Source organism: Lissotriton helveticus, assembly GCF_964261635.1.
Source record: "Lissotriton helveticus chromosome 1_1 unlocalized genomic scaffold, aLisHel1.1 SUPER_1_unloc_11, whole genome shotgun sequence".
Taxonomy (NCBI): domain Eukaryota; kingdom Metazoa; phylum Chordata; class Amphibia; order Caudata; family Salamandridae; genus Lissotriton; species Lissotriton helveticus.
The window spans coordinates 3,325,825-3,341,248 of record NW_027611650.1 but is presented as its reverse complement, the minus strand read 5'-3'; the positions used below and the strand labels follow the sequence as shown (position 1 = coordinate 3,341,248).

Sequence of the window (15,424 nt, the reverse complement as noted above, 5' to 3'; positions counted from 1 at the left end):
GTTTGGAGCACCGGAGCAGGCAGGAGCCTACCCTGCGCCCCGGTGCCGAAGAAGGGAGGAAGAGTCCTGCTGCCGGTGAGTGGGGCTTCGCTTTCTTGCTGGGCTGCGAGGGCGGGGGACATGTGTGTGTGCGCGCGCGCGTGCGGCGGCGGGCTGTGTCTGTGTGTGAACGTGCGTGCGTGTGTATATGTGTCTTGGAGTCTGTGTGTGCGTGTGTGTGTGTGACTGTGGGGTGAGGGGGGGTTGCCTGGGTGCCTGTGTGTCTGTGTAAGTGCGTGTGCGCGCGTGTGTGTGTCTGTGTGCATGCATGCGCGTTAGGCTGGGAGTATGGGAGAGAAGTGCACGGCGCACGGCGCAGGACGGAACGTGCGCGTTCGTGCACACGAATCCAGGAGAAAAAGCTCGTACACCCTCTTGTCCTCCTTCCCCCCAGACTGATCACTATACGTCTCCAGCTGGACACATGCATCCTTGCGGATGCATTACCAGCGAGACCCAAAAAGGGGTGCCATGCTGGAAGAAAAGCAGGAGCCACTGTGTTGAAAATTGAAAATAAATATAAACATCAGTACTACTGCTGAAGCGCAAGTGCGCAGTTGATTAAAACAAGCATTTGCAATGCAATCGGTCTCACATTTGGTACCTTATAAAGTATTTAGTGCTGCCACATCTACTGTTCTTAAACATAGCACTGCGTTGAGAAGTACCAGCATGTTTATGGCAGGCTGCCATTTCTGCCAGAACGGTTTATGAAGGCCTTAAACACAGACAGGAGTAGAGATGGATCACTTGTAATCGCAGGAAGTGCTTGTTGGTTTGTTGAAATGTTGCAGCCTGTTTTAAAGCACTAGATGGGACAGAAATCTGTTCACATGCTGGGAAACAAAGACTGGAGTAAGTGTATGCACCGCTGGGATGATACTGAGAAGGCATCCCTGTGTGCTGAAGAAAGTGTGTCAGGATGTCGAAGACCATCAGTTGTGCTCGCCGGGTGCATCATTTGCGAAAATGAACATCAATATGTACCACTGTTGCCAATGCAGTGAGGCTAGCTACACCCTACCATCTGCAATAGAACACCCATCAAAACTGCGAGAGGGAAACCTGAGTCTGCAGTGCAAGGGGGAACATGAGGCACTCAGAAAAGGCTCCTAGGAACTGGTGTGATAGCTGCAGTCTTGAGCTATCAACTCTCTGACCATTGAGATGGTTATCACAAATACTTTGTATTCATCTTTATTTTATTCTTACTATCTGCGCACAGTGTCAGTTTGTTTCGTGCACAAGAGTCAACCAGTAATGTCCTAAAAATAACATTCAAACAAGCTCTCCTTGCGCCGTGTCCTGCACATGACTCCTGTAAATGCAGAATGGTCACAGGGGGTGAGGCACCCTTCTTTATATGCAATTGGGTCTCTTCTGCCTCACCGACCTCCATACACTACGCGTTCATGCAAAGCAGAGAGACAGGCAATGTTTTTTCACTCAGAGTGGGGCTCCAAGTGATGTGCATGCTCTGGTGAGAGGGCTGGCCTGGGCAGAAACCTTGCCTCCTGTCCCACTGTCCATGTACTGTGATTGCTACAGGCTCACATGAAAGGGGCTTACATGATAATTTAAACATAGACACGTGTTATTGTTGACAGCGCTTACAAAGGCAGGGATGCAGGGAGCTCTACAGTGCCCTGCACAGGCTGCACATACCTTCCCTTGGCCCCTGTGTGTGGAAGCTCAGGATTCTGCCTGCCCTCTGTAAAGCTGTACCTATCTTCCCTCATCCCCCTTGGCTGCAAGCTGAGGCTCCTGCCTTCCTTCGGTAAAGGCAGGCAGGACACGCATTAGCTTTACGGCCACCATACTGCTGCTGACATCCACCTTTCTGCCTTCTCACAGCCGTGCTTCTGCTTCCAGGTAATGTCTGTATTTCCCATATGTTCAGGACAAGTCAGGCAAAATACAGTGCGAATGCACCCAGCGAATCCCAGGTTGAAACACGCATTTACAAATGCAACAGGACTTGTATTTACGTCAGACCTGTTGCATTGTAAACAAAAGTGGGGCATCCAAAAAGGCATGAATGGGAGTGGGGGTGAGGCTTTGGAGGGCAGAGAAGTAACTGATGGTGGGAGGGAACAGGGGAGGCAGGGGAACAAACGAGTTTTTAAAGTAAAGGGGCTGATAGGCATGGAAGGAGAAAAATGACAACATGGTCGTCAGGAAACAGGCCTAACCTGTCGAAAACCAATTACAAAGCAGCATGAAAGAATTCAGCCAATCAGAATGATGAGTAAAGCTAGGAGGAATGTGGGCAGAGCTTTTCCCACCATACTGCAAACAGCATCTTTCGACAAGACAGTGCATGTGCTGCCTAGAAAATGATTAATTGAAATTCAAGGGAGCCTGCTGTGAGGAAAAAAAAGCAGCATCCAGTATTGTTTGTACGCACAGTGCTGTGCTGAAAAAATTAAGCACGGCGCGCAGGCAAGGAGGAGCAGACAGCAGAGAGTTGAAAAGTGATCCCCTGCAGGAAAGCATCTACTGCGTGCAATAGGAGAAAGTCATTTAAAAAAAGTAGTGCTCATTGATTGTAAATAAAACACACCAAGTAACAACATAGTAAAAGGTAGGTCCAGTCCTCATGGGAGGTTACAAATGCAGGCATGGCGGTACTAAGGAGGGACTACTAAACATGTTCACGAATCAAAAGCAACCATTTAGAAATGACATTAACAGGAGCCAATTGAAAAGATGGGTGGAGAGTGGGCAGCTCTTCAAGTCCATACCCTAATACAGCATGCCTCGCAGAGCAGCCCATACGCTGCCCAAACTCGACCTAAAAAGACACAATAATTAACTTTGCAGTTAATATATAATGTGATTGGGTGTCTGGTTAAAATATAGAAAATGACCAAAGCCGAAATGTGAAACATTGGATCCTTCCTTCAACCAAAAGTGGTACAAAAGAATGGTCTCTGTGTGGGTTGACTTACTGTATCCATGTTGGCTGTAAGGAGCTGTTCTGTACACAGCAGACATATGTTCAAAGTTTCAGCTTGATTTCTAGTCCTAGCCTTCTCCATTTGTGTGAGACTCAGTCCGGTGTGAGTGAGAATGCTCAATCTGAAGTCTAGATGTGTCACTCACTCGAGAACAGAAAGGCTAGAGCTTCTAATAGAGAACATTCCCTGTCCCAAACCATTTACTTACACTGCTTCCTCACACCCTATAAGGTTCGCCAAAGTGCATTCTCTACATAGCACACCACACACTGACTCTACGTGCTGTGTCATATTCTTACCAATCATCTCCATATCCAAAAAAACAAAGATGCCATCATTAAGTTACTGCATGTCGTGTCATATTGAAACTTGTACTCCCAGACACTACTTCCCTGAAATACTCACCACATATTGACTTACCACCATGTTGAGGTAGTCTTTGGCTCAATCTTGTGCCTTACCGTGACCAAATATATTTATTTATTTATTTCAATTTATATAGCGCGTTATCACCCCAGGGTCTCTAAGCGCTTGTACAAAGAGAAACCAGTCCCACAAATAACAGATGTCAAACTTATAACACACCCCATGCTTCCCGGAAAAGTATTGTTTTTAACATTCAGCGAAAGAGCAAAAGATTAGGCTCCTTCCGAAGGTTAGTTGGAAGTTTATTCCATGCTGCAGGAAGCAGAATGGAGAAAGCACGCCCACCAACAGTGGACAGGCGGAATCGTGGATTAGCCAGAAGAGTGGCCTCAGAAGATCGTAGTACCCTACCCGGAATGTATCCAGCCAGTCTGGTTTTGATATAGCTGGGCGCATTACCGTAAAGTGCCTTGTGTGAAATACACAGACCTTTGAACAGTGCCCTCTGTCTGACAGGGAGCCAGTGTAACTAATGCAGGAGAGGAGAAGAGCGCGTTGTCCTGGGCTTCTTAAAGATCAGTCTCGCTGCATCGTTCATGACCGTCTGCAGCCGCGTAAGTAATCGCTGGGGTAGCCCTATATACAGCGTATTGCGGTAGTCCAGGCATCCCAAAATCATGACAGACACAACGCTTCTTAAGGTAGAGAAAGACAGCAATTGAGAGATCTTACGAATCTGTCTCAGAAGACCAACGCATGTTCCTACCACTGCAGACACCTGTTTGTTCATGGACAACATGCTGTCGATGTGGATTCCCAGGCTCTTCACCACGGTTGCTGGTTCCGGTGTCTTGCCCAACTCCCTGGGCCAAAAACCGTCATTCCACGGACAGCCCTGGATGGCTATGGGCAACACCTCAGTTTTGTCCGGGTTGATCTTCAGGGAGTTGGCAGTCATCCAGTTTACTGTAAACCTTAGGATATTATGCAACCGGGTTTGAGCACCTGGAGAGTCCTCTATTTGGATAATGATCTGCGTATCGTCAGCATAATTAAAAATCTGACAGTCCATCTGATTAAGAGCTGAAATTAGTGGCTGCAGGTAGATGTTAAAAAGGAGTGGTGAGAGGGCAGAGCCTTGTGGCACTCCACAGGTGATGGCCGCTGATGTTGAGACTAGGTCGGACAACTGCACCTTCTGCGATCTATCCTGCAGAAAGGAGGTGAGCCAACCTAGCGCGTACCCCCTGATGCCCATGTCTCTCAAACGCGACAGCAGTTGACTGTGACAGACCGTGTCAAAAGCCGCGGAGAGATCGAGTAACACAAGGGCACCAGGGATCCTCTTGTCATCTCTGCGCCTTAGTTCGTCTAGAATAGACACCATCACCAACTCCGTGCTGTGATGAACCCGAAAGCCGGCCTGATTTTGCTCTAGCAGATCATTTAACTCCAAATGCTTAGAGAGATATGACGATTCAAAAGGGGGTGGTGATGGACAGAGTATCTGAATTAAGCAGAACACTCCTACCCAGTCAAAAGATCAGGGCTTGATCCATCACCGTTTTTTAGCTCACTGCACCATCCCAGTTCAGAACCTGGCTACATGCAAATTAGTCTGACCCTGGCCCAGTGCATCATGGGAACAGGGCAGACCAAACTACCAAGCCAATTCTTTACTGGAAAGGAAACAAGCTTCCGGGGACCGGTTTCTGGCATTACAGCCGTCTTCGGCCCGGCTTGCTTGAACCCTGATGTTGCAGTGAGCAAGGGACTCACATCTGAGCATACCCTTCCACACTTGTGGTGGCCAAAACGATTCAAAAGGGGGTGGTGATGGACAGAGTATCTGAATTAAGCGGAACACTCCTACCCAGTCAAAAGATCAGGGCTTGATCCATCACCGTTTTTTAGCTCACTGCACCATCCCAGTTCAGAACCTGGCGACATGCAAATTAGTCTGACCCTGGCCCAGTGCATCATGGGAACAGGGCAGACCAAACTACCAAGCCAATTCTTTACTGGAAAGGAAACAAGCTTCCGGGGACCGGTTTCTGGCATTACAGCCATCTTCGGCCCGGCTTGCTTGAATCCTGATGGTGCAGTGAGCAAGGGACTCACATCTGAGCATACCCTTCCACACTTGTGGTGGCCAAAACGATTCAAAAGGGGGTGGTGATGGACAGAGTATCTGAATTAAGCAGAACACTCCTACCCAGTCAAAAGATCAGGGCTTGATCCATCACCTATTTTTAGCTCACTGCACCATCCCAGTTCAGAACCTGGCTACATGCAAATTAGTCTGACCCTTGCCCAGTGCATCATGGGAACAGGGCAGACCAAACTACCAAGCCAATTCTTTGCTGGAAAGGAAACAAGCATCCGGGGACCGGTTTCTGGCATTACAGCTGTCTTCGGCCGGCTTGCTTGAATCCTGATGGTGCAGTGAGCAAGGGACTCACATCTGAGCATACCCTTCCACACTTGTGGTGGCCAAAACGATTCAAAAGGGGGTGGTGATGGACAGAGTATCTGAATTAAGCAGAACACTCCTACCCAGTCAAAAGATCAGGGCTTGATCCATCACCGTTTTTTAGCTCACTGCACCATCCCAGTTCAGAACCTGGCTACATGCAAATTAGTCTGACCCTGGCCCAGTGCATCATGGGAACAGGGCAGACCAAACTACCAAGCTAATTCTTTACTGGAAAGGAAACAAGCTTCCGGGGACCGGTTTCTGGCATTACTGGGCCAGGGACAGACTAATTTGCATATGGCCAGGTTCTGAACTGGGATGGTGCAGTGAGCTAAAAAACGGTGATGGATCAAGCCCTGATCTGTTGACTGGGTAGGAGTGTTCTGATTAACTCAGATACTCTGTCCATCACCACCCCCCTTTTGTAATTATTTTGGCCATGATGAGTGTGGAAGGGTATGCTCAGACATGAGTCCCTTGCTCATTGCACCATCAGGATTCAAGCAAGCCGGGCCGAAGACGGCTGTAATGCCAGAAACCGGTCCCCGGAAGCTTGTTTCCTTTCCAGTGAAGAATTGGCTTGGTAGTTTGGTCTGCCCTGTTCCCATGATGCACTGGGCCAGGGACAGACTAATTTGCATATGGCCAGGTTCTGAACTTGGATGGTGCAGTGAGCTAAAAAACGGTGATGGATCAAGCCCTGATCTGTTTACTGGGTAGGAGTGTTCTGATTAACTCAGATACTCTGTCCATCACCACCCCCTTTTTGTAATTAGAGAGATATGACAACACATGTTGTTCCAAAACCTTTGCTAAGAAAGGTAGTTGGGAGATGGGTCTGAAGTTTTTTAGATTTTTTGTGTCCGCCCCTGGCTTTTTTAGCAGTGGGATCAACCGGGCCTCCTTAAACATAGCCGGAACTTGTCCAGTTTCAAGGGACTTATTGAGCAAGTGAAGAATATCCTCCTCCATCCCTGGCATAGCTAGTTTAAAAACACTTGGGGACAGGGATCCGCCTGGGAGCCTGATTTTACCCTCCCTTTCAAGCTCGCTAGCATCTCCTTCGTAATCAAGGGGATGATATTCAGAGAGTTATCGACTTTGGGCACGATAGACTTAACTTGGAGTGAGCATTCCAGGACGGGGGTGCACGAAATTTCTAACAGAAGATCCTCAATTTTCTTAATGAAGAAGTCCTGGAAAATTTGGCAATCCTCCTGCGAGAAGTTAAGTCTCTGCTCCTTGTTTTTCCTCAATTCAGAGAGTACATTAAAGATTTCTTTCTGCGGGTTGCGAGCTGTGGCAATCCTAGTCTCAAAGAACTCGGATTTTCGTGCTACGATAGCCTTTTTATACATAGCCAGCTCATGTTGATATAAACTCCGTGCCATCAAGCTGTAATCTCGCCTCCAGGCTCTCTCAGCCTTTCACAGGACCTGTTTCCTTGACCTCAACTCATCGTTGTACCAAGGTGCTCCAGCTCCTTTGTCTACCATTTTCACCCTTCTGGCCGGTGCCATTAGGTCTATGGTGGTTTTTAGCTTATCCACTACCTTCTGGCAGATAACCTCAAGTTTGTCGTCACAAATGGTTGGGGCGACGGGGTTTTAGTAGGTTTCTCACCAGATCTTCCTCGTTTATGGAGTTCCATCGCCTCACAGTTCTCCACACCGGCCTAGATTTCTCTCCATATTTGGGTGCTACTTTCTGTCCCCTAATCAGATAGGCTTGAGTTATATATGACCCTCAACCTATAACATATCTATCTCTAGTGCAGACTTCAGCAAGCCCTGACTGTACTCTGGCCCTACATACTGTATGTTACCAACATCACTCTTAAGCACATATCTGTTATTCTCTGGACTGAACTTGACCCACATCCTGATATGCATACTCCTAACATTCAGGCTTCACATCCAGCATCATGTGTTTTGCACCCGACAATCCATCACTATGCATGACACCCCCACTACATTGTGACAGTAAGTTAAACAGCAGCGACATGCAGAGGTGAGCAGGGAGGCTTGTATCCAATTAAGACTTTAGTCTCAGACTGCTCACAATTATTCTGTCATATATCTGCACCCTAAGTTCTAATTAAAAATCCAACTACAATATAACATTCCTATCTAAGTTAAAATCTGTATTCTAGATTCTAATGTTAAAAAGCCATCTCACTATATCACATTTAAATCCCTTATTAAAAATAAAATACAAAACTCATAAATATTAATCAAACAAAAACAAGGTAAATTAATTAATAACCGCAACAATACACAGACTGGACTAATTAACATTGTTCAATCAGTCTGAGGTTTCTTGATATAAGTTGTTGATTTCCTAATGATGCCAGAAGTAACATTAATGGTGTGAGTATTTGATAAAAAAATAGCTTGAGCAGGCAGACAGATTTGAGAAAATGAATCTGCCTTTGTGTACATATATTGGAATTTCGACTGTCTTCACAAGTTCTTCACCTTCAATTTTTTCGTCTTGGTTGTTTAAAACTTTGGAAAAGTGAGACACTTTTAGTTATAATCTTTTCTTTACTCTGCACAGAAATCATCAAACCTTTTATTTTAGTCACAGTTAAATGATTCGAATCAAAGAAACTTTTAGACTTCTTTGTCTTTGGCTGCCTGATTAAAACTATGTCACCTAGAGGTGAATCTTGTATGCTGGCATATCTTTGTTCGTCTGTATATCTTTTCTTTCATTCTTTTGCCAGCATATCCTGTCCGAAAATGTGTTCCTTTCATTCTAAAGACCGTGCATGTAGTTCTGGTAGCTACTTTGCTCTATTTGTCCAAGCATCAGTTCTGACAGGAGTTTACCAGTGGATCCATGAGCAGTGTTCCTATAATGCCTCAAAATGTATCATAATTTGTGAATTAATTCGACTGGTGACTGTTTTGCTATCTGAAATGCCTTTCCTATAATACTCATTAATCGTTCAATCATTCTATTTGCCTGTGGCCAATTAGGAGTTATTTTCCTATGAATGACTTCCATATAATGTAAGGATTTTTTTAAAACTCTTCACCACAGACTGGCAGTCCATTGTCAGTTTGTAACACAAATGGTATTCCCCAAGTTAAAAATATGTAATCTAGAATTGGAAAAACAGAAGATTATGAGGTTGATTTGGATATCTTGAGTATTCATCCATAACAACTAACAGATGATGTCCTGGTTCTATGGGTCCATAGAAGTCTGCTGCAAATATTTTTCAGACTGCATCTGGAAGTTTTGACATTTTAAGCTCTTCTGTGAATATTTTTGTCTCAGTGCATTGGCATAGATGGCAGGCTTGAATAACTTCTTCAACAACAGCATCTAATCCAGAAAACCACATTTGGTCTTGTAAAAGAAATATTGTTGTGGTCATTCTTCCGTGAATTTCGTGAGTGATAGTAATCAATCAAATAATGATCTTTATTCCTCTAAGAAGCATTCCAGATAAATCAATTCCAAATTCACGCACTGCTTACTCCATGCAAAGTGTGGGATCAAAATATGTTGTATGTGCAGCAAGTGAAATGTCTTTTTTAATTTCCAAATAGGATACTTCACATTTTCCCTTCCCTTCAAACTTGTTTCCTTACTTTATTAGTTTACGCAATGATACACTTATAGTAGCAACATCTTTAGTATACTGTGAACAACAACTAGCCTTACATAGAAATGATCACAGTTCTGAAAGTTCCTTCTAATGCAATTTGTTCACCACAGAAGATATTTTGGCAGGATCTGAAAACAATCCTTCCTTTGAAGAAATATGACCATAGAATGTTAATTACAGTTTATCCTTTTTGCATTTTTCAACATTTATGGTGAAACCTGCATTCATTCAAACACTGACATACTTTTGTCAAGGTCAAGGCACAATCATGTTCTTCTTCTCGAGTTTTTCCAGAAATTAGAATATTGCCATTATAATTCATGAAATTTCTACAGATCTGATTACATTTTTGATTGCATATTTCAGCAGGCGAACACATTTCAAAGTTTAATCTTTTGTATCTGAACAAATCCAGATGAGTGGAAAATGTTGTTATGTATCACAAATGTTCATCAATTTCCATCTAATGTTAACCTGTGCACAGATCTAGTCTTGAAAATGCTGCTGCATTGTTTTCATGTCATCCAAATGTGGTCCCGGATGCCTTCCCCTTTCAAATGGCATATTGGCAATTCTCATTTCAACGCATTACCTGATTTATTCTGTGTTTTTCCACGATGCTGAACAAGTCTCTGGCTAAATAATATCTTGCTGTAGTATAAAATATACAACAATGTATCTCTTTGACATTGTTTTTGTAGATGTATTGGGACCTTTGTATGCATTTGTACAACTGGTTTTATTGACTCATATGTAAAATAATCAACTTTCCTTCCAATTTATCTACATTTTGAAATGACTTTTAAAATTTTCATTGGACTGGATGTTGAAATGTAATGGGAAACGTCATTGCACTTAGACCCATATGTTGTGTAGATACATTGCTCAATAAACAAGGATCTGTGACTTCTTGCTGCAAGACATTCATTTCTTCCTCAATTGATGTGTTTCAATAGGTGAAAGTTTCCATGAATTTTACTTTATTATTCACAGGTTGTCTGGCCCCACTGAAAAATATTTACATTAGACAGGATTAAAGGAGGCTTTTTAGCCATTTTCTCATACTTGGATACACAAATAATGTTACATGTTGTTCCACTGTCCCAAAAAAATGGTGCTTTGTGAGAACAAACAGGAATATCAACAGTGGCTGTTTCCATATATGTTCCCTTTGTGTTCAACATATTTGTTTTGAATTTGAACTACATGCTTTTCACAGTATGTACAGAGCTGTTCCATGGAATTCTTTTTTTCTTAAAATTCTTGAATGACTCAATAATAATTAAACTTGTCTTACGTATTTGTCACCACTTTTCTTGTCTTGTTTTCTTTCATCCTTTCAGATCTTTTTGTTATAATTTCTATTCTTGCTGTGCCTATAGTCACAGAATGCTGACTATTTCTACACTTTTGACATATTTGTCAGATAGCTGGACAATTGTCTGTGTGTGATTATTGTATGCAACATCTGTAACACTGATTTATTTATCATTTCTCCTTTTTGATCTATACATTGTTCATACTTCCTTTTTCAATCTCATAGCTTCTTCATTATCAAACTTGCCAAATTCACATAATGTAACTAGCTTACGTAATCTTGTAACAGCATTGTTAATTGATTTGTCCTCTGTTTGACACCCAGTTGTGGGTCAAATTTGCCATTAGGCATTTTATAACTTCTTTATAAGTTCTTGCATCTTCTTTTGGTAATGTAATAATTAAATATTTCACATTATCTTCTATTAACTAAAATAACACATTTGTCTTGCCTGTTCATTAGAGCAGTATACTCCACAAGATGGCCCCATGCTATAGTTTAATACACCATCACAAAGCATAGGCATGTACCATCACAATGTAACATTCTGGCTGATCAACCTGTACCAAACCCTCACTGCTTTATACTTCCACTCTCTCATCTCACACTTATCCCACATAATCTATTATATTTCTCATGTATCATACCCTTACACTCTCACACACGATAATACCCCAATCACACCATGACCCCACACCCTTTATTATACCTTCATGCTCCCTCAGTCCCACATCCTATATATATCTTCTCCGCTCACTAGCCCCATAATTTGCAACATAATATACATCACTCAGGTGTAACAGATAGCATCAGATCCTGATCACACCCTTGTCCCAGAGCCAGAATCATTCCCCATCACACATTGATGGGGAATGATTTATATTACACGTATTTACATTGTCCTAGGCTCATACCTTCCTTTGTTCACTCGCTACATGCTACTTCATATTGTGACACTGTGAGACATTTCAAATCATGTTGAGCAAAAATAAGAAACAGCTTTGCATGTAGATAGTGTTCAATGGAGCCATAGGGGAAGTGTGATTAACCTGTTTTTCTTTACAAGTTCGAAACCCTTGTGTTGCTGTTGAATGTTTTTAAACATCAGGGAGTGTTTAGGTAGAACGGTAACCAATAGCCTAATCTTAGATTTTGCTTTGTGGAACTAAAAGATAAGCGTTCACATTGTAACATTGCCATTCAGAATATGTGTTCTATCATTCATGTGCACATGCTCGGATGTATTCCTATTATATAAAGTGAGCAAGAGTCATTAGCCCTTAGGTTTAGGTCAATTGTGCTCAAAATATCGAATGTTCTCTAAATACAGGGTGTGCGGCCAAGCTGGTTAGGCTGGACTGTATCAGAAGATAAGGGCTTGCCTCCAGTCACATGAAATGCCAATTGTTGTTTACTGCTGACCATTTATTTGGAATTTGCTATCTGGGAGTCGACAGAACACTTTGCAGGACAAAGGACATATTCTGCACTACCTCTTTTGACTAAGAAATGCTATAGATTTCAGTTAGGCTGTAGTCAAGAAGCTTAAGGCAGCCCTAGTGGCAGCTGGGCCCTGCCATGTTGAAACTGTGGATCGTGGGTCATTTTATAGTAAATCAATAAGGAAGAGTTACAAAAGGAGGTGGTTTAACTATGAGAAAATAGTTAATATCAGTTGGTAGTATGTTTTCAATCACTGTCTATTCCATAGGATACATTTGGCACCTCTAGGTCGCATCCTCAGAGCATTCTTGGACCTCGGTATATTTAATCTGAAGAAGACCCTGCAGAAAGAAGAATCCTGACTTCTGACTGGTGACACATGCTGGAAGAAGAGGACATGCACAGGCACTCAAGGACTCCTGAATCCTGCTGGCATCCAGGCACTGGAACTGCTCTCCAAGCATCACGTTAATGCCCATCAGGGACACGAAAAGCAGAAGGACTCTTGACTCCAAGAGGACCCACTTGACAGAAGACGCCTGTACGCAGTCAGAGTCCTGGCTAAAGGGATACGTGGTTCCTGAAACCTGACCTAAGGAGCTAGGGGCAGCATGCATTGAGCAGAAAAACCTTTCTCCAGCTGTTGATCAACCTTTTGACTGAAAAAGTGGTTTGTAAGGACAATTGTTTTGTTCATTGTTCTGTGAACCAATGTGCTAATAATTGTGCAGTGTTGGCAATTTGTTTTATTGTTAACGTTGGCGCTGCCTCACTGCCAAACCCTTGTTGTTTTCTCCCCAAAAAGGAACTGTCTAGCATAAATTTTGAAAAATCCTCCTGTGCTACTTTTCTTGACAATGTTCTCCGGAAAACATTTATTACAACACAGTCACTACATCGGAATGCCTTTTCAACGCAACTTTTACAACGCAAGTCATTTTACGTCGTGTGCCATGACAACGCATGCCATTACAACGAACACCATCAGAGCGCATTATAAGGTAAGTAAAGGAGAATTTTAAGTTTTAGGGTGGGTATGGGTTTAGGGGTAGTTGACAAAAGTAATTTTTACCCCTACACTATCCAACACTTTCCCTACTGTTTCAATGACTGCAGGGGGTATAGTAATGTTTACCCCTACGCTATCCAACACTTTCCTTACTGTTGCACTAACATGGATGGGAATAGGTATTTTTACCCCTGCGCTATCCAACACTTTCCCTACTGTTGCACTAAGTGGAGGGGGAATGATAATGTTTGCCCCTACATTATCCAACACTCTCCCTACTGTTGCACTCACTGGAGTGGGAATAGTAATTTTTACCCCTACGCTATCCAACACTTTCTCTACTGTTGCACTAAAAGTATTATGCGTTGTAATGGTATGCATTGTGACGTAATGCATTGTAATGGAATGCGTTGTAATCGTAGTTTTAAAAAATACGTTGAAATGCTAGGCATTGTAAAATCATGCGATGGAATTGTAGTTGCGATGTAAAAAAAACATTTTTGTGAAAACAAGCGTTTTTATTGTTTCCATTGTAACGTCATACATTTATGTTCCCCACCTTTTCACAAGTGGTTTCCTATCACTTATAGTAAGTAAATACCACTTGTGTACACTGGCACAAATTTATTTTCTAAGCTCAAATTAAATTTCTCTCTTAGAACCGTTTCCACTTCTTCATCTTTAATGGTTTTGCACTTCACCAGGTCCATATCATCTTTGTGGTTGTATGTTATTTCTATATAGTTCCAGCCACACAGAACTCGAATGCCATCATCGAGTTGTAGGGTACAGAGGGACTTTTTTCTAAATAGTGAATCTGGAGATGTTTGGAGAAGATTGTTTATGTCCAGGAAATCTTCTATCGTTCTCTCCTGAAGAGTGAAGCGATATACTTTTGTGTATTCATCCTTAGGCAACAGATCAGCATCAGAAAAACTTTCACCAACAACACATTGTTTTCTTCTTATTTGATGACAGTGCCAAACCCCATCAATGTCTGTTAAGTAAAATATGGCAGGAACCTGTGGCTGATCTTTTCCTGAAATCAGCTCCAAGGGTTCCCATGTTTGAAAATAGGCACCAGAACTACAATCCACGATATATGCTTGGCCATCAACAACTACTTTGAGCATGAGATGAGCCAGATAAGAACTGTATTTTTTCTGCAATGAAAGATAAACACTTCCTCCAAGCATTGTGACCTCATATCCCATTATCTTTAGTACCCAAAACAAAAGGTGATTCTGTTCGCAGCACCACCCTCCACGTCGCTTTCTTACAATTTTGTTGTATATCACCTCAAGGGCCAGGTCGATGGCTTCACCACACTGGATACTCAAGCCTTCAAATGGGACTGTCTTAATATGTTGCTTGAAGATCTCTTTCAATGTTTGATAGTCACAGTTTTCAGCGGCTCCTTTGTACTGGATTCTTGAGAAATATTCTTCCAAATTCATTCTTGATACTATAAAAAATATAGAATGATCAGTTGTGTGTAATGAAATAAAAAATATCCAGTCACAAGCAAATATGTTTTAGTGCATGCTGGTTATCATACATTTGTTTTTTTTAAATATTTTTTTAAACTAGAAATAAGCTAACCTGCAATGATGATACCTTCTCTAGACAAATGGTAATGCTTGGTTAAAAGCTATCAAGTCAACATGTGCTCCTTCGTTATGTGAACACAACTGAATAAGTTAAGACTTGTAGAGGAAACACAGTCAGTCAAAATCTTTATTCGGCTGTGTGCCAGCTGCAAAAGAATGCATCATAAAAACATTTCATAATAATAAAATACAAGCACTAAATGAGAATTCCAGAGTGATGACAGCTACAGATAACCAGATGATAATCTCTTAGAGCAATTTGATCACAACCAAAGAGCTATAATGCATAAACGTAACAGCATTTCAATCAGGGTAATACCAAACGCAGAGATGACATCTATAAATGAAGTCCTTGTAAGTGTTGACTTCAATTTCCAAAATTAATCAGTACCATGATTTAATTCCACATAAGGTAGTCTTAGGCTTAAAGATATAAACAACATGTAAAGTGATAATTTCCCAACAATATTTTGTTGCCAAACAGCCAGGGAAATATACTTATAATCAATGAAGCAAATAAATTCATCATTTAATAGCAGTAGATGATGTAGCGCAGCCCAACACTTTGTAATGTTTACAAA

General features: G+C 42.2%; 1 protein-coding gene across 1 annotated transcript; it reads right to left on the bottom strand.

Moving 5' to 3' along the window:
- Positions 1 to 13,817: 13,817 nt before the first annotated feature.
- LOC144805473 (arylamine N-acetyltransferase, pineal gland isozyme NAT-10-like) lies at positions 13,818 to 14,692 on the bottom strand. Its single transcript, XM_078672021.1, has one exon. The coding sequence runs from the start codon at positions 14,688 to 14,690 to the stop codon at positions 13,818 to 13,820; it is 873 nt and encodes a 290-aa protein (XP_078528147.1). The 5' UTR covers positions 14,691 to 14,692.
- Positions 14,693 to 15,424: the final 732 nt, after the last annotated feature.

What these genes read in the sequence shown, in the direction of transcription:
- LOC144805473 (XM_078672021.1), bottom strand. Translation starts at nt 14,690, where the DNA reads ATGAATTTGGAAGAATATTTCTCAAGAATCCAGTACAAAGGAGCCGCT.